This window comes from Megascapheus bottae, chromosome 12, assembly GCF_031878675.1.
Source record: "Megascapheus bottae isolate mThoBot1 chromosome 12, mThoBot2.hap1, whole genome shotgun sequence".
NCBI lineage: Eukaryota > Metazoa > Chordata > Mammalia > Rodentia > Geomyidae > Megascapheus > Megascapheus bottae.
In genome coordinates this window covers 12,891,510-12,917,221 of record NC_143520.1, presented here as the reverse complement: position 1 = coordinate 12,917,221, position 25,712 = coordinate 12,891,510, and the positions used below count along the sequence as shown (strand labels likewise).

Sequence of the window (25,712 nt, the reverse complement as noted above, 5' to 3'; positions counted from 1 at the left end):
TTTCTCCCACAAATACCTGCAGTTGGTTTCTGGACCCATTTTCCATGAGAGTAGTCACTCTCACAATGCTTCTGGAAATCTGCATTTTTATTGATATCATGGTTCAGGTTCAGTCACACACACAGAGCTTTAGGATGGCATTTAGTAGTGAAGTTAAATTTCCACAAGTAAAATTTAAAATGTCAATGTTGTATAGAGCAAGCCTCAGAAGACAGAGCTCTTATCCCAGTTAAAGCACAAATTGCTGAAAGCTCTTAGGCAAATATTTCACTGTACTAAAAAAATGAACCACATCATCTCTAAGATCTTTTCTAAGCCCATAATCCATAAACCATACCCTGTATCTTCAGGAAACCATTAACATTTTTGCCAGTCCTGGAGCTTGAACTCAGGACCTGAGCACTGTCTTTGGACTTTCCTCAAGGCCAGCACTCTACCACTTGAGCCACAGCAGCACTTCTGGTTTTTTCAGTATATGCAGTACCAAGGAATAAAACCCAGAGCATTTTGCATGCTAGGCAAGCACTCTACCACTAGGCCCTGAAAACATTAATTTTTTATAGGTCAATAGTGGGGGACTTGAACCTGGGGCCTGCTCACAGTTGGCTTTTTCCACTCTACCATTTGAAACATATATATCTCCAATTCTAGTTTTTAGAGAACTAGAGGTAATCCTGTGCTGTCCTTGAATCTTGATCCTCAGATCTCAGCCTCCTGAGTAGCTAGAATTAGAGGTGTGAGCTATCTACATCCATGATTATTATTTTTTAAATATTTTTGGGTAATTTCAATTTGTATGCATACAACTTAAAGTTGACTGACAGTCTGGATACAGACTCTGTCATGCTGCCTCCAAAAAAATGAAGAGAGAGAGAGAGAGAAAGAGAGAGAGAGAGAGAGAGAGAGAGAGAGAGAGAGAGAGAGAGAGAGGATCTTCTTTTTGTATAACTAGAAATTCCAGTTAACCAGATAATGCCTTACAAATTCACAAACGTTATCATTAGACCAAGTTTCCTTATCTGCCATCTAATCCATGACTATTGGGTCACTGAACTCACTAAATCTTATCTCCTCTGTCAGTTAAGAGTCCTACCATTCAAAAAGCTATCTGATAATAGATAAGGGGTCCAATCCAACTTTTGCTCCTGTGCAGAGTATGGTGAAGATCTAGTCTTTGGACAAAATGTTATTAAATTATGTAGCACACAATAAAAAGAATGTTCCACAAGAAATTTATAATGAGGCTGGGAATGGTAGTGAGGGCTATAATCTAACACTGAAAGCAGAAGTCGAATGATGCCAAGTTTAAGCCAGCCTGGGCTACACAGCAAGTTCTAGGCCAACCTGAGAAAGAGAAGTAAAAACCAAAAAAAGGAAAGGGAAAAGAAAATGGAAAGGAAAGAGGAGGGAGGAAAGAAGGAGAGAGAGAGAGAGAGAGAGAGAAAGAGAGAGAGAGAGAGAGAGAGAGAGAGAGAGAGAGAGAGAGAGAGAGGGAGAGAGAGAGAGAGAGAGAGAGAGAGAGAGAGAGAGAGAGAGAGAGAGAGAGAGAGAGCATACTAATCCACCATGGTTACCAGAAACTAATTCTTGAGAATGTTGTGTTGGACACTCAAATTCTTCTTCATAGTGATGAAACTAACAGATACTAAAACTGCATTTTTATTCAATCCCAAAGCATTCCATCAGGGAACATTCTTACAATGTTCCTACAGCAAAAAATGTCCTGTGCCATCATAAAGGAGTCAATGTATGGAGTGAATACTGTTGACTCAGCTCAAACATTTCACAAGACCATTTAAGAAAATTCTTTGAATATTATGTACTCGACAGACAAATGAATAGCAGAATGGAATATGACATATTTACTACTTATTCTCTACTCCATGTGTGAAAGAAAATATTGATTTATAGTTAATGTCTACTTTTGTAAAGCACTGTGCTAATTATTGAATGTAGGAAGTTTCAATCAGAAACACAGAGTATATACATATGGCCTCCGGAAGCTCCCAACAAAATACCACCCCTCAAATTAGGTTTGTCACACACAATCAAGATGGAGGTCATCCCTTCTTACTCTCTTGGACCAGTACTTCCATGCAGTATACACCCAACTTAACCAGTCACAGAGCCATTTTCAAGACTAAATGAGCCACCTGTTTCATAGCACCAGGTTACATTCTTATTCCCAGAAATTTCACTCATAGAAGCATTTCCATGCTTGATAAAGGAGTCGATGATAGCCCATACCTATAATACTAGTTACTCAAGAGAACTTCACAATGAATTCAGGAGGACTGCAGTTTGAGACCAGCCTGGGCAACAAGGTAAGAGATCCTAGAAAATGTGCAGTATTCCACATCTGTAATCCCAGCTAGAGGCATATTTGAGAGGATCATAGTCCCAATTTGAAAAATAACTAAAAACAAAAACGGCTGGGTGTATGGCACAGGCACCATACTAGCAGTATGAGGAAAGGGGGAAATGGGAGGAGACAGTTTGAGGTATAAATGTGGTTGCACTTTCCCAGAATTCCATGTTTCCAGGCAATCTTTACTAGTAACGGAAAGATTGTTTGCAGAATTTCTGCCGAAATAACCATGTCTTTCTGTTCTTCATAGGTTTCCTCCTGACCTGGGGCTATAGCTCAGTGCTGGGGATATGACTCAGTGGCAGAATGCTTGAGCTCTTTGTCCAATCTCCACTACCAGAAAAAATTTAAAATAAATATTTTTTTTAAATTTGGAGCCTACAATTTCTCTGTAACAGATGATATCAGTTACCCGACATTCTCATTCTAATTAAAAAGCTTTGGTCCAATGAGAATACGGTTGGTGCAAATATGTAATCATCTTTCCACAAGGATTCAGATGAGGTTCTTAAACTATAAGCAAACAATACAATTTTACAAGTTACTATAAACAGCTCTTGCTATGTTAGTATGGAAAATAATGGAGATAAAATCTCTCCTATTGCTAGGAATGGTGGCTCATACCTATAATCCTAGCTACTCAGGAGGCTGAGATCTGAGGATTGCAGTTCAAAGCCAGCCCAGGTATTAAAGTATATGAAACTCTTATCTCCAATTAATCACCAGAAAACCTATTATTTCCTATGTAATACCAAGTACATACTCAGGAACTGTGTAAGTGAAATTTGTAAAGTGATACACCCATAAAAGTCGTCAATAAGATCATCTAAATGTATCCAAAACAACACCCTCTAAAAGTGAATTTTTCCATCAACAAACCAAACATTATGTCTACATAGATCATAGCACCAGCATGGGTTGTCTGATGTTTTAGTAACAAGCTTTTCCAAAACTGTTACAATACTAAATGGTGATGAATTTACTCTTAAAACTGGCAAAGTACAAGACTTCCCATTCTTTGTATTTATTCAAAGCATACCTTTAAAGATGGTGATTCCAAACGGATGTGTCATCTGCTCTATACGACCCAGTTCTCTTCTGTCTAACCCACTAAAGGTGCTGTGCTCAATCTTATCAAAAAAGGCATCAACCCAGTACAATCGAGAAGCTCTAGAATAATCAAAGAATTCATGTTGTTATCCAGAAGCTGATCAAGTTCCTGCATGACACCACATTTAAACTCTGGAGGCTCATTTAGAATGTTTATGGAAGGTCTTAAAACTTAAGTTGTATTATTCATTGCAAGTTTGAGTTTTATGTCTCCCAGAAAAACAACCTTCATCAAATGCCTTTCAATTAATTGTCTCAAAAAATTGATATGTTGCTATCTTTGAGTTAGGAATTGTTTTGCCTTGAGAAACAAACAAATTAAGAAAAATATTGGTCATGATGAATGTTTAAAAGATTGGATATATTTCTTCTCTTATCTCTCCCATAAATCAATCTGATATTTCCTATTTCTAAACTTATTTATCTTATTTAATTTCCATATTTTAAATAGATCATCAGTGCAAGAAAACTGTACTTATGCTTGAAAACATTTTTCCCAAGGTATACATAAACAAATGTACATTTACTGATTGAGCCTCTCCCAGAATTTCCCTCTTCTCAAGATGTCCCCAGAAAGAAATTACACAACATTTACATCTCATTATATATCTGTCCACTTCTAGTGGGATTTGGGACTCACCGACTCCTTCTCCACCCTCCCTTTACTAAGTCTTGCCATTCTGCTGGTTCTAGCTACATTCATTTGTGTTCCTCCAGTAACTAGGCAAACTATTTGTTTTCTTTTTGTTCTTATATCATTCAATGTCCTTTTCCCATCTTCAACTAATTGATGAACATCTCTAAGGGCTAGTATATCATCATGTCACCCAACATGCCTCCTGTTTATGGTACAAGAAGTAGGAAATCAGTATTATGGGATGTTTCCAACTTACCCCCAATCTATGGCCAATGCATTAGGCCACCCAAGAGTAGTGTTGACTATAGGCACAAGGTGAGATCCATCGCTCCATGCTCTAAAAATTTTAGCAGGACGGAACCAATCACTGAAGAAGATATACCTAGAAAAAGAGGTAAGAAGTTGATGCTTAGTACTTGCATAGATTACTTGGCTTGGAGGGATGGGACACAGATGTTCTAGAAACTTATTGCATTTAATTTTATTTTTCATATAGGTGATGGGACTTAAGAGGCAGTTCACAACTAGCAAATTCTTAAAGTTTCAGGTATACATACTGCAAGTTACAAATATAAGTGGCATTAAAATAAAGACCCAGGGGCCAGGAGTTTGGCCTAGTGATAGAGTGCTTGCCTAGCATGCACGAAGACCCGGGTTCGATTCCTCAGTACCACATACATAGAAAAAAGCCAGACGTGGTGTTGAGGCTCAAGTGGTAGAGCTCTAGCCTTGAGAAAGTCTAAGGACTGTGCCCAGGCCCTGAGTTCAAGCCTAGGACTGGCAAAAATAAATAAATAAATAAAATAAAGACCCAGGGCAGGAAAAAAATCACTATGCTAAATTTTAGAACCTAAAACTAATGTGACCCAGCAATTCTTTGAAAAGACATTTGAGTTACTTTTAGTGTGTTGTTGGGTTTTGTTTTGTCTTGTTTGTTGCAACAGTCTCACTATGACTCAGGCTAGCCTCAGGCTCTCCATATAGCATATTTTCTCTCACATGTGGAAGCTAGAATTTACAAATGTGCAAGTAAACACATGCAGTATTATATGCAAGTGTACACAAATATGGTATTTGCAGGGGAGAATGCAAGCAGTGTAATCTCTTGGAAAATCTAATTCACGGTCTAACAAAATGAAGAAACTAATACTTGAAAAATGTGTGGAAGAGATCACATAGAGAGGGGTAAGTGAATGAAGATAAAAAGCAAGGGACAGTGCAGTTGTAATATTCAACACATCCTATGGAAGTAGGAAAATTAAGGGGAGGAGTGGAGTTGGGAGGGATGAGGAAGAATGATGAAAAGGATGCCATTGATTAAGATGAATTAGACTTATAAACTGATTTGTTGAATGGTAACTCTTTTGTACAACTACTTAAAGATAATAAAGATATAACTTTTTATCAATGCGGGCCCTTCTAAGTCACTCTTCACCTATTCTTCTATAAGGAACTGACAAATTCCCAGGAAAACATTTCATTCTGGGTACTGGATGTCCACCCCCATCACTGAAGCAACATTTACATCCTAAAGACTAGCAAAAAGATATACCTAGAAAAAAAACAGACCCTGCCCACCCCCCTGCAAAAGTCCTTTTCCTCTCTCATATAATCCTTAGAAATCAAAATTCCATTTTTCCAAAATATGGCTTAACAATGTTGCTGGCATTTTAAATGAAAAACTCATTAGGAATTTAACAACCTTTCAAAGCCACAAGCCCAAGATCTAGGTTGAGATAAAGGTATTTAGAGAAACAAACAGGTTAACTTTCTGGAGGAACATAAGATTAAAATCTGTTTCTTATATTATTTTCTAGAGAAAATAAAACTGTAAAGTGAATACTCAAATGAGCAAAGGAATTTGTTAGCCCACAGCTCTGGATATGGGCAGATCTGGAGTTTGAGTGCTAATTCCTACCTCATAGCTGAACCCCCTGCAATTCACTTGACCTCACTGAACCCCCAAATTCACTGTCTTGATAATGGGTATCAGATAGACCTCTTCATTTCTTGGATTTGATGAGTAAAATGTTAACAACTTGCTACGTGACAGAGGCAGGTTACATGAATCACCATCCTTTTTCTTCATTATTCCACTTTAAACCATCACCTATGTCAAACTCATTCTATTCAAATATGTTAGCTATTGAACATACTTCAATTATGAAAGCTAAGGGCTAAAAAAAAAGAATACTGTAGGCTAGTCTGTGCTTTCTGGTCTCCAAGTACTTCTGGTGCACCAAGTACAACATAGTAAATGGTGAAACTGTGATCTGGAAATCTGCATTCTGCAGATTGCTGAATGACTAAACAGGTTTTACAAAGTTTCATAAGCAATGCATTTGAGCAGGGAAGGAATATGAGCCTTTCTAGATAATTCTGCATTCAGTATAGTCCTGCCTCCTCCACCAAAATCTATCACTTTTCTTGGTCCTTTGCAACCATGGAAAAAAGCTACACTTCAGTGAGTAGGAAAGCTGTAACTTAAAAGAAAGTCTTTGGAATGAGATCAAGTGGTTGCCTAAACTTACACAAAAGGGATAAAATTGGAGGTGATTGCAAGTCCGTTCATTCTTCTATTTGTTGAACTTGACAGATCATTGCACTTCATTTCCATGAGAGGAAAGATACCAGCCCCAGGATCTTAGGATATCATGCACACACTTACCCAGCAGAAGGATGAACCACAATCGATCGTGGGTTATTTAAATTTTTCACTATTTCACGTTTGGATTTATCTGCGAGCCTCAAGACACCAACACTGTGGCGCATGGAGTCTGTCCAGTAGAGATTCCTTGACATCCAGTCAAAACTCAAACTTTCAACATTTTCCACCCTGTTAGCTACAAGAGTCTCTCTTCCTAGAAGTGGAAAATGTAGGCAAGTTTAAGCATATTACAGGATTTTTTTCTCTATTGCTGAATATTTAAATTTTCTATTAAAGTCAGGGCCCAGCACAGGAACACATGTTGAAGAGTTAAATTGAAAATAAAACATGTTGAAACAACAGCATGAGATAAGCCTTGGATATACCTGTTCTCTAAAGTCTAGATCTCAAAGAATAGTTATGACACTGATAAACAGAACCAGGAGTGCTGTGGTCTGGATTTACTCCCTTGTTCAACCTTCCAGGAAAAATTTCTTATTGCAGAACATCTGAAAAAAAGACACCTGAATTCACCTATTACCATCCCAGCTCTAAGAAGCTGACACCGCCAGGTACAACCAGGGCTAACCCCAGGCATTACAGCCCAGCCCTCCCAACCACTTTCAACACTTCAACCACAAAGTTGCCAAGACTGGGGAAGAGCAGTAAAGATGCCAAAAAGGAAATCAGTACTCAGTACAGGAGAAAAAGACCACTTTCCTGTCTGAGGAATGCTATGTCCTTTCCCTCTCACCTCCCCTCTCTCTCTCCTGTCTCTTTCTGTCTCTCCATCCCTCCTTTCTTTTCTCCTCCTCCTCTTCCTTCTCTTTCTTCTTCCTGTCTGTCTGTCTGTCTGTCTGTCTGTCTGTCTCTCTCTCTCTCTCTCTCTCTCTCTCTCTCTCTCTCTCTCTCTCTCTCAGGAAAATCTCAGTCACAATAAACAAACATATATCCTTATTTTGCAATAGTAAAAACAAAAACTCCTATTGATTTTTCCCAGAAATTTGTAAAAAGAAAGTCCTCTGTAATCTAGACCACCTATTAGCTGTTGAGGCACCATGATACTGAAAATAAAATTTAAAAAAAAAAAAAGCTCATAGCAAATCAGGCCCTGGGGCTCACACTTGTAATCTTGGCTGCTCAGGAGGCTGAGATCTGAGTAACATGGTTCAAAGCCAGCTCAGGCAGAAAAGTTCCCATGAGACTCTTATCTTCAATTAAACACTCAAAATCCAGAAATGGTTCTGTGGCTCAAGTGGTAGAGCACTAGCCTTGAGCACAAAGAGTGCTCAGGACAGAGGACAGAGAGGACAGCACCCAGACCCTGAGTTCAAGCCCCACAACCAACCCAAAAAGGAAAAAAGAAAGAAAGAAAGCTCACAGCAATGGACAAAGGGAGTTGTCATTCAACAAAGCAGTTTATGAATTCTGCTTTGATCTATGTCACTCTTTCAATATCTAAAAATTATTTCTTTTTAAGAAACTATTGTTATTCCAAACTATTGACATAGAGATAGCCCATCAAATAAATGTTACTGCTTGAATATAAAAAATTTCGAGTCAATTCTGTATTAAGGGCTTCTAGACACTTCATCTTCTTTTCATGTTCATGCTTGTCATAAAATATCATCTCATTTACCCTTTGTTTTGGAACTAAAGGTAGATGCTGGGTTTTACATGATTTGTTTTTCAAAAAAAAATAAGTTTATTTTCCTGATCTCAAGGTATTTACCAAACTTCATAAAGGGAGGCTGTTTGAAAAAAAAAGAGTAGATGCAAAATTATACTGAATCAATCCATTATTTCTTTAAAAAAATAGGCAAAATATGCATGCACACACACTTTCCTCACCTGTGCCATCAATCTTTTGCTTATATATTATATCTTTTGATGTATCTGAGAAAAAGATAGTGCTCTCCCGGGCATCATAATCAATTCCAACAAAAAAGGAAAGGCTCTCCGTCACTGGAACCATGACATCTTCCTGAAGGGAGCGTGCGAATGGGATCCCACGCACAGCCATCTGGGAGGAAAAGATCAGGAAGTTCTTGACAGCTGCAAAGAAAGGGACACCAAAGTCAGCCAAAGTGCAGTTCTAGCCTCCCTGAGCTCCACAAGCTTTATTATGATAGTCACAAAGAGTACATACTAAATCTGTGAAACATAGTGCTGAAATAATAAATAAATTTGTATAAATCAACTGGAAACAATGAATGGGAAAGAGAAAAGATAAGGAATTATGACAGTGAAACAAAAATCCTAATCTCACTTTTTTCTAAGAAAAATTTCCTTATAAAATATACATACACACATGTATATGTGCAGGCACATATATAGACATTAATATATGCATTTAAGAGTTTTTTTAATGTAAGCAATGATTTCCAGGGATGCGGATACATAGCTCAGTGGTAGAGTGTTGACACACTATGCATAAGGGTTCTATCATAGCAGCAAGAAAACAAAATGTCAAAACAGAAAACAGCTCAAAATTCAATCCTATGAAATTTGAATGCCATAGGTAATGTTTCAAGAAATAAAGGGAAAAAGAAGATCAAGAAAACTTTAGAAGCCAGGTACCGGTGGCTCACACTTGTAATCCTAGCTACTTAGGAGGCTGAGATCTAAAGCTCAAAATTCAAAGCCAGCCTGGATTCTTATACTAATTAAGCACCAATAATAAGTCAGAAGTGGACCCATGAGGAAAAAACTAAAGGACAGAACCCAGGCCCTGAGTTCAAGCCCCAGAACTGGCACATCCATGCACACACACACACACACACACACACACACACCATAATATGTTAGATAAGGTACTAAAGGAAATTCCCAGAGATGGACTTGGTCAAACACAGCTCTGTGTATAGAAAAAGAGATGCTCATAAAAATAGATGCCATATAGGCTGCAGAAAGCTCCTTCCCAGTAAGCAAGGCAGAGGGGGAGCTGGCCCACACATGGGCAGCAGTTGCCAGGGTAGGGGCATGTACACATACCACTCCCTGCAGTGCCCACTATAAAGCTGTCATGGACATCTTACCCACACAGTGACGCTCGTCCATGGCCAGCTCAAAGCCAAATGTACACTTGCAACGGTAGCCCAGACCATCGTTATCTGTTCTGTGACTCAGAACACAGACCTGCTCACAACCACCATTGTTGGCTTCACAGGGATTGGTAGCTGGAAGGAAAAACACAGAGGGCTAAAATCACAATACAAAATGTATCCACGATGCACAACAAACAAAGCTACTTGTGCTCTGCTGATAAGAGATGGGGTTTCAACTCCACAAAGCCATCACTCCTGGCTACGCCCTGCAAGCATCCACAGCTAGCCACACTTTCAAGCCAGTTGAATGCCCGTAGCTGGACGGATATGGGATTCTTTCTCCTACAATAATTATGAGTCTGCCTGTGTCCATGATTAGAAATAACTGCCTCCCAAAGAAAAGTAATATAGAAAAACAATATAGCTTTTACTGCTATTTTTTCTATTTATAAGATATAACTATTATTCCCTGGGGTGCTGATTTTGTAAGCAAACTAATGTACAACCAATACTCCTAAGAGATAAATATTATTACTCCAGGAATATCCACAGGGTTAGAAAAACTACCCAAGATTATTTAATGGCCAGATAAACAGCTAAAGTAGGATTCAAACCCAGTTCTGACTCAAACCCTATATGTCTGTCATACAAATCAGGTTTTGCTTCCAAAGCCATCCTCAAGGTGGTAACTTCTGAAGGCTCACTACATAGTGAAAGAGGCCACCACAGAGAGTTCCACCACTTCTTATACTCCCTTCTGAGATTTTGACTTTTTCTTCAAATACTCATTTTCCTTTATCAACTTGGCAGATTTAGGAAACAATATCAGAAGCTATTCTAAGCCAAATAATAAAAACCATCTGGATGATGAAAATAGGCAGGGATAGAGGTCAGATTAGTATATTGTAAGTCTAGTCCAAAACTATTCCAAATAGGGATTTCCAAAACATTTTTAGATAAACATGTTTCTGTTCAGTTATTGTTGTTTTTGTTGTCAGTTGTGGGCCTTGAACTCTGGGCCTGGCGCTGTCCCTGAGCTCTTCAGCTCAAAGCTACTACCCTACCCCTGGGCCTGGGCGCTGTCTCTGAGCTCTTACCCCTTGAGCCACAGCACCACTTCCAGTTTTCTGGTGGTTAATGGGAGATAAGGGTCTCATGGACTTCAGTGCTTGGGCTGGCTTTGAACCATGATTCTCAGATCTCAGCCTCCTGAGTAGCTAGGATTACAGTGTGAGCCACAACACCCAGCTAGATGAACATGTTTTGTCTAAGGTGGGACTATTAAAGAATATTCACCTAAATGTATCAATTCTGTATTTTCCAGGTCAGATTACTTTATACCCTTTCTCCATTTAACCAGACTCATTACTTAGAATTTAACTAAAACAAAGATGTCTTTCTCTAAATTACAATTCAATATTAAATTGTCTGCCAAAATAGCTTCACTTATTTTTTTACTTTTTTTTTTATTGTCGGGTTAATATATAGAGGGGTTACAGTTACATTCTCCAGGTAGTCAGTGTATTACTTCTCACACCCTATACCCCTTCTCTCTTACTTATTATCTCTTTTCCTTGGCCAACAAGCAAATACAGGAAAGAAACATATTCTTTCTTTATGTTCTGATAGACACACCAAAGCTCAATTTAAAATCCTACAACACAAATAAAACTTACTTTAAAATAATGGACTAAAATAAGTTCTGAATCAAAATGTGTCTTTAAAAACTGGCCAGTCAGAGATAGCAAACTCACTGGCCCATGGCAGACCTAATGCAAACCAAGGGACAAAAGAATACATGTCATGTATGCACAGCACAGAAGAAATGATCTGACTCAACTCAACATGAGCACAGAGACTTGTCATTTTTCTCTGTTGACTCTCAGCTCCCTCAAATGAAACTGAAGAGTTTTCAAATGGTTGATTCCTCACTGTAGGATGAAACTAGCTATGTGGGTTTGCTTTGCTTTCTGTTAGATCCCCAGCATCTAAATACTGCAGAAGCCAATAAACATTTTAACTCCAAAATATATCCATTGCTTTGGATGTCTGAGCATCCAAGACAATTTTATAGGGCTTAATATTATAGATAGCCCTTCATATATTTGAGACTATTACCCAGTTCTCTCATGCTTCCTCATCATTAACTTCCATAGTTCTCAGAAACCAGGGTTATGTGGCTGGAAGCTTACCATTGGGCTGCCTGAGAGCATGGTACACAGTCACTCCATAGGTCCTCAAGGAAGACTGGTAGTAGACCTGTGGGTGAGGCTCCGTGAACTTGTTAGCCTTCATCACAGCCAGCTTTGTCCAGTCAGTAAAGAACACATGGTCCTCAAACAAGCTTATTCCATAGGGATGAGGAATGAAGGAGCCTCCATGAACCACTGTCTTCCTGTTACAAAAGATATAGAAATGATTTTTTGATTTGTTTTGCTATATTTTTATTCAAGGTGTAACTAGTGTAGTTAAATGCCTAGGAAGCTAAATCAGTTCTTAATACCACACAGAAAACATATGACGCATCTGTATTTGATGGGACATACATATGGTTCCTTGGAAGAGACCGTGAAGACTTAAATTCCAGCCTTAGACAACCACCCAGATTGTTTTTAGATTTGGAAATAAAATTACTATTTTCTCCCTTGCTCAGTGTTCCTTTAAGTTTGCTTCCTATAAAAAAAGGCCAAGATGAGCAATAGTATTTTGAGTCTCATAGATGGGCTAGCACACTAAAAGTTGGAAGTCTGATGGGACATGCTCCCAGCACCCATTAACCACTTCTCAACAATGAGGGAACAGACCACAAGTGATAAGAGTTCAACCTCAGCAAACAGCCAGGCCCTATGCACCTGCTTGATAAAACTGTCACTAGATCATACTTCTCAAGTAGAGACACAGCCCAGAACTTAATTAGGAAGATAACAAAAGCAAAAAGTGCTAACATAAGGGAAGAAATCTACCTGACCCACCATGACCACCTCCAGGTAAACAAGGACTCAGACACATGAATAAAGTAAGATCGAATTTCACTATATCTTACTGAAACTGCCTTGTTTTCTTTATTTTGGCACTGTCTTTCTTTTGGAAAAATTTTAGCTGCACTATAAAACTAATCTGAGTGTAACCTAGTGGTGGAGTGTTTGCCTAGCATGCACAAAGCCCTGGGTTCAACTCTTTGGTAGCACATACTAGAAAAGGCTAGAGGTGGTGCTGTGGCTCTAGCCTTGAACAAGTGTCCAAGGACACTCAGGCCCTGAGTTCAAGACCCAGGATTGGCAAAAAGAAAAAAAAACAGCACACAGAGTTCTAAGAAAGAAAAAAAAATAACTTGTAGAGACTAAGCATAGTGATCCACAACTATAATCCCAGTTCCATGGAATATGTATGTACTGTGTTAGTTCAAGCCAGCCCAGGCAAAAGAACCAGACTCTGTTGGAAAAATAATGGAGAAATGGGGGAGGGAGGGAGGGAGGGAGGGAGGGAGGGAGGGAGGGAGAGAGAGAGAGAGAGAGAGAGAGAGAGAGAGAGAGAGAGAGAGAGAGAGAGAGAGAGGAGAAGAGAAGAGAGATAGACATTGGAGGTATGACATAAGTTGTAGAGTACCTGATTAAGAAGTACAAGGCCTTTAGTTCAAGTCCCAATCCTGTCAAAAATTAAAAAAAGAAAGAAAGAAAAGAAAAAGAAAGGGCTGGGAGTTTGGCCTAGTGGTAGAGTGCTTGCCTAGCATGCACGAAGACCAGAGTTTGATTCCTCAGTACCACATACGTAGAAAAAAAAGAAAAAGAAAAAGATAGTCTATTGGTGTATTCTCAGTGTCAGAACTAATGGTAGCATGTGTGAGACATAAAGCAAAAACAAAAGTAAACTTGAAAATGTAAACTTGAAACACATATGAGCACAGTAAAACCCAACCAATTCCCACTGGACATGTTGAGTAAAAATGCAGCTAGGTTACCCTTATATACCTATGGCTCATACCTAGCATCTCAGCTATTTGAGACTAAAATCTGGAGAGTCCAATTTCTAGTCTGGCTGGGGCAGAAAAGTCTATAAGATCCCTCTCAATAGAAAAGACTGGGTAATGGTGATATGCACCATACTCACCAAGCTCTGCCCCAACCTATGGAGAGTCCCAGCTATGGAGAGAAAAATAAGAAACTCATTTTATGGGTCAGATGTATTCCCAAACATATATCTGTCTTTTCTGAAAGACTCTTTGCCAGAAATAAGCAGTATTTAAATAAGGTGGGGGGGCTGTAGATATAGCTCCGCTGTAGTTCAGATCCTGGGACTACTACAGAAAATAATGATTATTATGATACACTTGTTTGTTGAGAAAAAGTTAGAAAATGCGAGTAAAGTGGTCTTGGAAAATAAAGCAAGAGAAAAATAAATGGACTTCGGGGTGACAATTATGTGTTTCATGAGTTAAAGAGGATCAAAGAATTGGTCAACGAAATAGTTTATGACTTTTTACAAAACACAAGAGAGAGTAATAAAACTGTAAAACTATAAAAATGCCTCTTACCTTTGAATTCCATCATAAGTTACAGTTTCCATGTAGTCAAAGCGGGAATCAACCCAGTATACTCGCTGGGATACAATATCCAGCGTTATTCCAGCAGGCCATCCAAGCTTTGTCTTTACTAAGTCTTTGCGGTTGCTGCCATCCATGAAAGCTCTTTCCAACTTGGGTTCCCCTGAAAGACTCTCCCAGTCTGAGAAAAACAAATAACTACAAGAGAAAAAGTCAAAGATGAAAGGCTGTCTGGTTTTACAAGTTTATCAGAAAATACTTATTCCTTGTATTTGGATTAATGGGATTTTCCATTGACTACAAATGGAGATTAAAAAGTATTTTTTATTGTAGAGTAAAAAGTATTTTATATTGTAGATTAAAAAGTAATTACAGGGCCAGGAGTTTGGCCTAGTGGTAGAGTGCTTGGCTAGAATGCACCAAGACCGGGGTTCGATTCCTGGGAACTACATACATAGAAAAGGCTGTAAGGGGAACTGTGACTCAAGTGATAGAGCTCTAGCCATGAGAAAGTCCAAGGACAGCATTCAGGCCTTGAGTTCAAGGCCCAGAACTGACACACAAAAAAGAGTATTTACAAAAATAAAGACATCAGAACACCAGTGGCTCATGCCTATAATTCTAGTTGCTCAGGAGGCTGGGATCTGTGGATCATGGCTCAAAGGCAAGCCTGGGAAGGAAAATCTCTGAGAATATTATTTCCAATTAACCACCAAAAAAGCTCAAGTAATATAGTGTTAGCCTTGAGTGAAAAAGCTCAGAGACAGCACACAAGCCTTGAGTTTAAGCTTCAAGACTATCACCAAAAAACAATAACAAAAAGAGACAAAAGTAAACATAGTATATTAAAAGAGAAACAGGAGATGCCTAGCAGGCACAAAAACCCAGGTTTGATACTTCGGTACCACATACATAGAAAAAAGGTGGAAGTGGTGCTGAGGCTCAAGTGGTAGAGCTCTAGCCTTGAGAACGTCCAAGGACAGGAGCTCAGGCCCTGAGCTCAAGCCCAGGACTGGCAAAAAAAAAAAAGAAAAAAATAAAAGATACAGCGTAAGCACACTATATTTTTTAACAGTACAGGAGTAAATGCACTTCATTTAAAAACAAAATAAAAATAACTCTAAATAACTACTAAAATGTATTAACATAGCAATCTGTAATTTTGTAGTCAAAAATAATTAATTAATTAATTTTCTCCTCTGATCCCTGGTTCTGTATTTCACTTCTTGTTGATATGCATGAAAATTTATAAATTCAGTGTAATAAAAGCCATCAAGCTGGATGCTGGTGTCTCATGACTATAATCCTAGCTACTCAGAAGGCTAAGATCCAAAGATCTTTGTTCAAAGCCAGCATGGGCAGACAAAGCCAAGAGACTCTTTTCTCCAGTTAGCCAGAAAAATACCAGAAGTGGAGGTATGGTTCAAGTGGTAGAGCATCAACCTTGAAAGAAAAAAACTAAGGGAGACCATAGGCCTTGAGTTCAAGCCCCAATACTGCCGTGTGTGTGAGCACACACACATATACACACATTCACACAAATACACACACACATGAGCCATCAAGCTATTATGCCCCACAGTCCTCTGCTCTGTGGCATAGCCCACTGGATAGTGCCATTTTCAAGGGCAACTGATATAATAAAATTGAAAACAACAAAGGACAGCTGATTGATTCCCACTGTATTGAGACATGCATACATCCCAGCACTAGTCTGTAACAAGCCCTAAAAGGGGCATTAAAACTGCCTTTCCCTTAAAAAAAATTTTAGCTCTAATTTTATTAAAGCAACATCTTATAAGGGAGCAATATGGTAGTATCTCACCATAATAATTAGATAAATAATAATAGTTGAATCACACTAGAATTCACTCTTGGCTAGCACATACGGCAAATGTTAAGAATGAAGTTCATATCTCAATATAGCAAGTATTTTTAGTGTGTTTGTAGCAGTAGATGTGTTTGTATTATGTATCCTCAAATAGGATTATAATTAGGCAACTTCCCTAAGGTCCTATGAATAACAACAAAATAAAAGAAGTTTGGATTAACCACCAAAGAATCCACTATTCCATATTTAGGGGGAGAAACAAAATTCTGAAAAATACAGAAATTGATATGTTTTCACATGACTTACCCTACAGTTGGGTCCAAAGCAATTCCTCGAGGGTGCCCTAAGTTTTCAGTAATAAGGGTAATGCGTTGGCTTCCATTCAAGTTTGCCATATCTATGCGGTTGACCTTGGTTTCCACAAGATAAAGTTTATTGTTAATCCAGTCCACAGCCAGATTCTCTGGAGCTTCCACAGAAATGTTGAGGACTTCTTGGATATTTAAACCATTGATGTCAACTGAAAAAACCTATAAGAAAAGCCAGAGTTAAACTTCATGACTGTGGGAAGCTTTCCCAGACTTCATTTAGCATTTCTGTTTTGTAGGAATCAGTTATCATCTAGACCTTCTTGGTAGTTATCAAAAGTGTAATGGACATTTGGGATGAAGATGGTGGTGATGGTTTATGTTGATGTATGGTTACAATCAAATCCAAAGTATTAGTAAGCTATACTTTTAGAAAGCTTAGGCAAGTTAATATTTAAGTACATTAAGTTTATTTCAGTGTATAGTTAGATTAAAGGAAAAATAACAGGATAAATGAAATTCTGTACCTCTTTGGGAGTCTCTATGACTTAGGTTTTAAAAATCTGCACTGTATGACTCAAAGTTGAAATCAAATCAATCTTACTTTCCAAATAAGACAGTGTAATGAAACTGCAGCCATTACATAGATACTGTCAATATTTCTTATCCCAATGCTCAATTACAGTTCCACTTAGAAGACGCAAGCAGAAGTCTGATTTGTATCATTCAGAAAAGCAGAGTACTTTTTGCATTTTAAATGATCAAGTTTCAAAACTGACTATACTAAATATCGATCTCGTTTTTGAAAGAATGTCTACTATTTCTTTTAATTAGGCTTTTGGACTCATTTTGGAATAAAATTAAAAGTTGCTCCAACCTAATCCATACAATAGACTGCTTTGTGTAAACAGCCCCATGAAACAGTATAGCATGGAGAAGGTGCAGGTTAACCTAAACTATCTCAAGGGCCTTTTCTCTTAGAAAACAATGGAACTTTCCCTTCAACTCCCCCCACCCCAAAATGAGAACCTGTCAGCACTTTGCACTAGTTCCAGAAATTTCTATTTACCTTATCTCTCACAGGATCTGTCCAAAAAACTCTGTGCAAACGGTAGTGAAAAGCCACACCCACGGCTACTCCACGACCTTGAGACTGTACTAGAATCCGGAAGTCTCTTCCGTGAATATCACCAATGAGTAAATCTCGACCATTGGAGAAAATAACAGAGGCTTCTGGAACTGAAGGTGAAGAAGAAAACATCCTTCAAGTGAGCAGGGATGATAAATTAACTCATGTCAGACATGCTTTCTGCTTTTGCAAATGCTTTTTCCTGTTATCTTAGTTCATTCTAAAATAAACCTCTAAGAAAGGCAGATGGTAATCATTCTACCCATTCTACAGACAGACAAATTGAGGCACAAAGACGCCTAGCAAGCATATCCAAAATCACAGTGAGTTAGGGACAGAATCTGGCAAGAATTCAATCATTCTGTCTTTTAATCCAATAAACTTTCAATGACACAAAGGAGAGGGTACTTTTTCTCTATATGCTCCTTTAAATTGTGTGAACACAATCTAAATTCAGAACATACTTTGAGGATCACCAAAGAATTCTTTGTTCTGTATATATATATAGATAGATAGATATAAAATATGTATATATATATTTGCAGAGTATATATATGTGTGTATGTATATATATATGGCAGTGGTAGGTTGAAATATGCTCTGTCTATATGCTGAAGTGTTATAACCTTATTTGTAATCTCTGTCTATAGTATTGGCAATAGCTAAAGGTAAGAAGTGATTTAAAATTCCATTAGTAGGGGATTAATTAAATAAGTTACATACATACAAAGAGGGAATCTTATGTGACTATAAAGAATGAAAGAACAGCTGTGTGTTCATGTGGAATGCTCTCAAAAATATAGTGACATTTTGCTTTGGGCTTTTTTTGTTCTTTTGAGAGAGGCAAGGTGGGTGAAGAAATGGAAAGAAGGGTAAACAAAAGAAGTCGTGGTATTCAGTATACTCTATGGAAAAAACTTTGCAACCTGTGGGCATGGATGAGAAGGGAAATTTGAGGGAAAGTGAAGGAAGGAATGACATTGTCCAAATAGGAAATGTGCAATGTACATTGCAAATGTGTCTGACTTATGAAATGATAACCCCTCTTACAACACCTTAACAATAATTATAAAATGATATGTAAAATGTAAATTGACATGAAGTATACAACTGTATAGTTTATTAGTATATGTTAAAATAGTTAAGTATTGATACTTACATATGCTTACTTATGCATTTAAAAATGTCCAGAATTGGAATAAAGAAACAGAAATTACCCACAGGAGAGGTGAAAAAGTACAAAGTTGCAAGAGAACTAGAATAAGGGAGGCTTTACTATTTATTCTCTCAAAAATTGAAAGTTTCAAGCATGAGTATATACCTGCTCAAAAAATAAAGAAATTTTAAAATCAGCTGCACCTAGGAGTAAGTGCATAAGAAATCAGTTAGGCAAAAACAACTAGAAAATGGGCCACTCATAATTTAATTAAGAGCCGGGTATCAGTGGCTATTCAGGAAGCTATCTGAGGATTATGGTTCTAAGCTAGCTCAGACTGGAAAGTTCCTGAGTTCTCTTATTCCCAGTGAGTCACTAAAAAAGATGGATGTAGAGCTGTGGCTCAAGTGGTAAAATATCAGCTGTGAACAAAAAAGCCAAGGGACAGTGCCCAGGCCCTGAGTTCAAGCCCCAGTACTGCACACACGCGTGCACATACACGTGCTTGCACACACACACACACACACACACACAGAAAAGTTGAATGCTCAAGTCAGTCAAATGTAGCTATAAAAATTACGCTAAAATTAAATGTGGTGGATGCCATAGTAGCCTAAGACAATAAAGAAACCAATAAAAATACTAACAATGATCACTATTCAAGCACTTATTGATATGAAATTAATATTGACCCATTCTTTCCAGCTGCAGGGGCCATCCCAATTTGAGATGATAAAATCCTGCCAACAGCACAGATGTGGGTCGCTCTTTGCCATCAGAAGGGAGACACAGAAGTTAACTGTTTTGAGATATGCAAGTGTGCAGCGTGTGCAGTGTTTACTCACAGGAATTATTAGCTCTGCAGTGCTGCTCACGCTCCAGGACATAGCCTTCCTCACAGTGGCACAGATGGTGGCCGTATCGGTTCTCACACTTCTGGTCACAGATTCCCCAGATCTTGCAGTCATCGAAGTCTGTCATTTTTAAAAAGCAAACACATGCACAATCACGTTTAGACACATTTCTTGAGTACTGTCAGGCAAAATCCTGGAAAACATGGTGAGGAATGTAGCTATTCCTTACTCCAAACAAGGACTCTCATCTAGCAGTGGGCCTCAGTTCCAGGCATACCGTAAAAAGCAGGAACTCAAAACAGGCATCAGTGAGAACAAACCCAAGAGCATGGAAATCACTTTGTTAAATCTAGCTGAAGGCTGTCCTTGCAGAAGATCACAACATGGGTTCACAGCGCTGTGGCACTGGATTTCATTTATTTGTCATATATGAATTTTGGTATAGATGCTTACCATTAAAATTTGCTTTTCAGCCCATAGACACATGAAAAATGCTCCACACCTCTGGCCATAAAAGAAATGCAAATCAAAACAACTTTGAGATTCCACCTCACTCCAGTTAGAATGCCATGATCAGGAAATCTAATAACAACAGATGCTGGAGGGGATGTGGCCAGGAGGGATCACTACTACACTGTTGGTAGGAATGCAAACTCATTCAACCACTACGGAAAGCAGTATGGCAGTTCCTCAAAAGACTAAACATAGAGCTCCCCTATGACCCAGCAATTCCACTACTTGGCATTTACCCAATCATCCAGAAACAAGGACATACTAAATCCACCAGCACAACGATGTTCATTGCAGCACTATTTACCATAGCAAAGATATGAAACCAACCCAGGTTCTCCTCAGTTGATGAGTGGATCAGCAAGGTGTAGTATTTATACACAATGGAATTCTATACTGCCATCAGAAAGAATGACATCGCCCCATTTGTAAGAAAATGAAAGACTTGGAAAAAATCCTATTAAGTGAAATAAGCCAGACTCAAAGGAATATAGGCTCAGTGATTTCCCTCATTTATAATAATTAGTACACACCTAGGACTCTCCTAGCAGAGGATTACAATAGCTCAAAACCTAGATACATACATAAGGCCATACTGGATGAGGCTAAATAAAAAGATCTCCTGGATATGAAAACAAGAGGTTTATATTGTGTGATTGTTGTTTTTTATGTACTATGTTACTTCTCTTCTCTTTTTTTTTTTGCTCTATGGTTAATTTCATATTGTTATAGTATCTGACTTTGTGACCTGGTATATGGTATATATGTTTATTTGTTTACTTGAAATAGGAAAGGGAAGGGGGGAAAACAAGATGATTGGGGGGGCAGAGGAGGAAAATGGGAACAAAAACATGGGTATCAATGTGTGAGAAATAATGCACCCTCTATACATTACAATAAAAAAGAAAAAAAGAAAATTCAAATGGAAGAAGTAAATTTTACTTGTTTAAAAAATTGCTTTTCAAATAGTAGCCATTTGCTCCTATAGTTATCTAAATTTGGTATTTCTTTGAAAAATTAAATAAAATTAATAGTCATATGTGCCACATTTTCAGTCTCCATTGTTACACAGTAGAGAGCATTAGAGAGTAAAGATATAGAAATGTTTACATACTGCAAAAGGCTCCATTAGGCAACACTCTTTCAGAACAAAGTAAGGCCTAAAAAAGTAAGACTTGGCTTGCCCATACGTCAGCCGTAAACAGTTAGAAAGCAGAAGCAGGAATACCACAACTCAAGGCCAGCTCAGGCAAAGTAAATGAAATCCTACCACAAAAGAAAAAGTGCTTTGAGGGTGTAGCTCAAGTAGTAGAGCACTTACCTAGTTAGGCCTTAGGTTCAACTCGCTGAAACGCACGGACACACACAACAAATATACACATATCCATCACCAATTAAATAAGGAGGAAAAAATGAAGGGAGTAGAAATGAAGATTTTTTTCATGAGAATCAAAGAGGGTGAAAATTATGATAAACACTATATATACTCATAATTCATCATTTTTATCTAGTTTTCTTCTCATTCTTTGCCTCCTCCTACCACCAAATACTGCTCTGAAATTAATGTGAAGCCTCCTTTATAACTCGGACCCCCTTGGACATCTCCGATTATCTGCTGTGTGATACTGCTCCATGCTGAATGACTGCCCAGCCTGACTCTGCACCACCATGCCATTCTATCAGCACACACCATGCCCTGTCAACCAGAAACAATGAGCCTCCAAACTGCTTCAGCATGCCACAGAGGATCCATTGCAAGAGCAAGACTACCAGGAGCAGAGAAAGGATAGGAAGATACTGGATCAGGATCAACTCACTTTTATTTTTGATTACCAAAATGCTTTCAATCAATGAGCTATGTCTAAAGATGAGAAACATTGTTTCTCCACTGTGTTTCCAACACCAGAAGCTTCTGGCATGAGCCAGCCACACAGAGGACGACCTTCTATTGAGCATGTGTTAGTTTGAAATGCATGAGTTAACAACCCAAAACAATAATCTACTGAATAGAACTGGTTTCATAATATGTATTTAAAGAGTTCTCTTTACAGGGAAATATCGTGTTCTTTGAAACAAAGATGAAATATAAATGTTAAGCCAGCTTCAAAATTCATCAAGCACTTTTGAAGGACAGGGAAGGTCACAGGAAAAAAAATCTCAGCAGATGGGTAGCAAAGCCTTCAACTGTAGACTTTTGAGCCTTTCTCTAAATGAGGTTGTCTATAGTAGAATCCCCAAAAGACACTGAGGACTAAATGATGTCTTTTATGAAAGCCAAACAAATATCTCTTGTGTGTTGGGACACAATGAACTAAGTGTGAGCTACAAGCAGAGGTGAAAAACAGGTACTGACGGGGCCGGGAGTTTGGCCTAGTGGTAGAGTGCTTGCCTAGCATGCACGAAGACCCAGGTTCGATTCCTCGGTACCACATACATAGAAAAAAGCCAGACATGGTGCTGAGGCTCAAGTGGTAGAGCTCTAGCCTTGAGAAAGTCCAAGGACAGTGCTCAGGCCGCGAGCTAAAGCCAAGGACTGGCAAAAAAAATAACAGGTACTGACTGGCATAACCCTGCCAATCACCAAAGCAATGGCATGGCGATCCTTCACTCTGTCATGTGACAATTCTTTAGTTGCTGGATCCTGGGGACATTTATGCATCCTAGAGAAAAGGTCAAGAAAGCAGGCCCTAGAGGGGCACTTGCTGGGCTCTACCAACTGCATGGATGAAAGTATTTCCTTACTTAATACAGCATGGTACTAACTCTTCTTCCAAACACTGCAGAAGGAAACATAAAAGACCACTCTGGTCATCAGGGAATGGCCCAGGTCCATGTAGCTAGGCAACTCCCTCTTACACAACCACTCTGGAGATCTGTGTACCTCACAAATCAGGCTTCCCACTTTGCAGGTTTTCTGTGAGGACTGAGCACTCTTTGATATACAAGTTATCACTACTATCCATAAGTCCAAAGAGTAGAGATCAGAGGTTAGAGAGTCTATCAGTGCACCATGGTGAATCCCAACTTCTGTCACTTACCAAGACAGGTACGGCTGTCATTATGGTTGATGATACTTGCTGGAGGACAAAAGCATGCTCCTCCACTTGGTGTCTTGTGGCACTGGTACTCACAGTTTAAGACAGAGCACATACTCGTATCTAAACAGAGGGAGAGGGGAAAAACTGTGAAGTGAACAGTCTCTGGAAAGTCTGACTTACCAGTTTCTTTTTCTGTAAGTAAAAGCCAAAATAAGCATGTGGTAGAAGAAGAGGGAAAGACTGTCCCCATAAAACCTTACTACAATATTGCCCAATAAAAGCCTTATCCATAAGAGCTTTACCCATGGACCTGTGAGAAAAATCAGATCCTAAGTCTATAGTTGTGTCTAAGCATTAAAAGGGACAAAGAATTCCCAGGGGACTGGCTGAGAAAATGCCGTGAAATGGTTGGAGCATGGCTAACTTAAGTGATGAGTCTATGTGGGCTTTTTCCTTCCATTTTTTATTTCTCTTTGTTAGTTTTTTAATCCTTTGAGCAACAATAATAAGTCTGTTAATTTTTAAGCTTTCAGCAGAGTTTCTACATAAGATAAAACATATTTAAATATTATAGTTTTTTTTGGTCGGTCATGGGACTTATACTCAAGGCATAGGCACTGTCACTGAGCTCTTTTGCTCAAGGCTAGTTCCCTGCCACTTTGAGCCACAGTGCCACTTTCTGTTATCTAGTTGTTAATTGGAGATAAGAGTCTCACGGACTTTCATGCCTGGGCTGGCTTTGAACCATGATCCTCAGATCTCAGCTTCCTGAGTAGCTAGGATTACAGGAATGAGCTACCAGTGCCTGCCTACAGATTTTTTTAGGGGAAAATCCTTGGGGTTACTATAGTGCCATAGATACTTTTGGGCAATATTGATTTAGTAAGAGTATACTAGTTTGTATATTGTATTCCCTATTGGCCCATCAGCTTTCCAGAGTCGGGGGTGGGGGAAGGGTAGACTATTCTATTATTCTATAGCCACAAAAAGAAAAGAAAAGAACTTGATGTGGTTTCCTCACAATTGTCTATAACCAAATAAAACATCAACATACAAAACTGGGCATGATCAATTCTATTTTACTATTAGAAAATAATTCAAAGAATATAACCTGGGAATCAGAAGTATTGTCTGGAACAATAAAGACAGATAAGGACTATGTCCATTAATAACAAAACTAGAAATAAAATGTCCTAGAGAGGGCTTAGGGTAGAGTTCTTGCCTAACATGGGCAAGTCCCTAGATTTGACCCCTAGCATGACAAAAAGGTAATCGTTATCATCCTCATCAATAGTAATCATCATCATTAAATCTCCTAAATATTTTTGGACACATCAAAATGGTTCCATACTCACCGCAGTTTCTTCCACTGGTTGTGTTGCTTTCATCTTCTCCTTCTGCACAATCTGCAACCCCATCACAAACTTGAAAAATTGAGATGCATTTTCCAGACTTTGGACAAGCCCATTCTCTTGGGAAACACGTGTGGTAACGATGATGACTGCTTTCTGTGGAGGAACCAGAGACAGCTGCAGCCACTGCAAGGTGGAGCTGGCTTTTCTAATTCATGGGTATGAGAAGATAGGGGCCAAATTGTGAGAGAAATTATACGTGACTGATACGTTGCAATAAGCACACGGTTTATAACTCTTCCATTCACCTTTTCTTGAGATTCTAAGCGATGACAAAAATACAATTTTGCCCCTGTAGGAAGCAGCCCCACAGGCTACAAGAAGAAGAAGCTGATATGAGCCTGAATTATCAGCAAGCTCGATTCATAATCTGCTAAGAGAATATTCAGTTGTTTAATCATAAAGGGTAGAACTGGACCCACCATTTACTCCAGGATTCCTGACTCTTGTTTGATTTGTTTTGCTTATTCACTGAAATGTTTGCAATGGAAGGAAAATTGTAACTCAAATACAGACAATACACTTCCTCAGAACAAGTGTCACCTTGATTATGTCTTCAACTGGAACAGCCCAGGTAATGTGCTATATGCTGTGGGTATTTGCAACTTCAGACCTGTGGGAGGTGTGGCTCAAGATAGCAGCAGGGGAGGAAATGAATATCATTGGCAATCTCCATCTCAAATAACCCTTCACCCTATCCCTGCATCCATCAACCCCTACCTCCAACCTAAATGTTTCCAGTTGGCCTCTGCATCACTGGGGACCTTGCCTTATTTAGAGTTCAGAATTTGTAAAAACCAAAGCAAAACTTTATTTTTACCACAGTTCAGTCACTTTTTAAGGTTGTAATGCCCAAGACAAATCACATTTAAACCTGTTTTTCCCTATTTTCTCAGCCTACTATTTTAGCCTAGGTAAAGTAGGCAGTCTTAAGGGGAAGAAGTCAGAAGAGACAGTTTAACAAAATAAATATTAAGAAACTGAACTGCAGAAGTGGCACTGTGACTCAAAGTGATAAAGCACTGGCATTGAGCTGGGTTGCTCAGAGACAGTGCTTAGGCCCAGAGTTCAAGCCCCACAACTAACAGAGAGAGGGGGGGAGAAGGAGGGAGAGGGAAGGAGAAG

At 38.7% G+C, this 25,712-nt stretch overlaps 1 protein-coding gene across 1 annotated transcript in view; it reads right to left on the bottom strand.

Moving 5' to 3' along the window:
• Lrp2 (LDL receptor related protein 2) overlaps positions 1-25,712 on the bottom strand; it is a 176,277-nt gene that overhangs the window by 98,181 nt on the left and 52,384 nt on the right. The window contains exons 8-19 of the mRNA XM_090342693.1: positions 24,531-24,683; positions 23,176-23,295; positions 19,619-19,747; positions 17,558-17,727; positions 16,487-16,710; positions 14,341-14,547; positions 12,002-12,204; positions 9,801-9,941; positions 8,614-8,817; positions 6,784-6,976; positions 4,372-4,497; positions 3,408-3,538 (exon numbers count right to left, since the gene is read on the bottom strand). Of these exons, the coding sequence (XP_090198819.1) occupies positions 3,408-3,538; positions 4,372-4,497; positions 6,784-6,976; positions 8,614-8,817; positions 9,801-9,941; positions 12,002-12,204; positions 14,341-14,547; positions 16,487-16,710; positions 17,558-17,727; positions 19,619-19,747; positions 23,176-23,295; positions 24,531-24,683 (2,001 nt within the window). The remainder of the gene's footprint in view (positions 1-3,407; positions 3,539-4,371; positions 4,498-6,783; positions 6,977-8,613; positions 8,818-9,800; positions 9,942-12,001; positions 12,205-14,340; positions 14,548-16,486; positions 16,711-17,557; positions 17,728-19,618; positions 19,748-23,175; positions 23,296-24,530; positions 24,684-25,712) is intronic.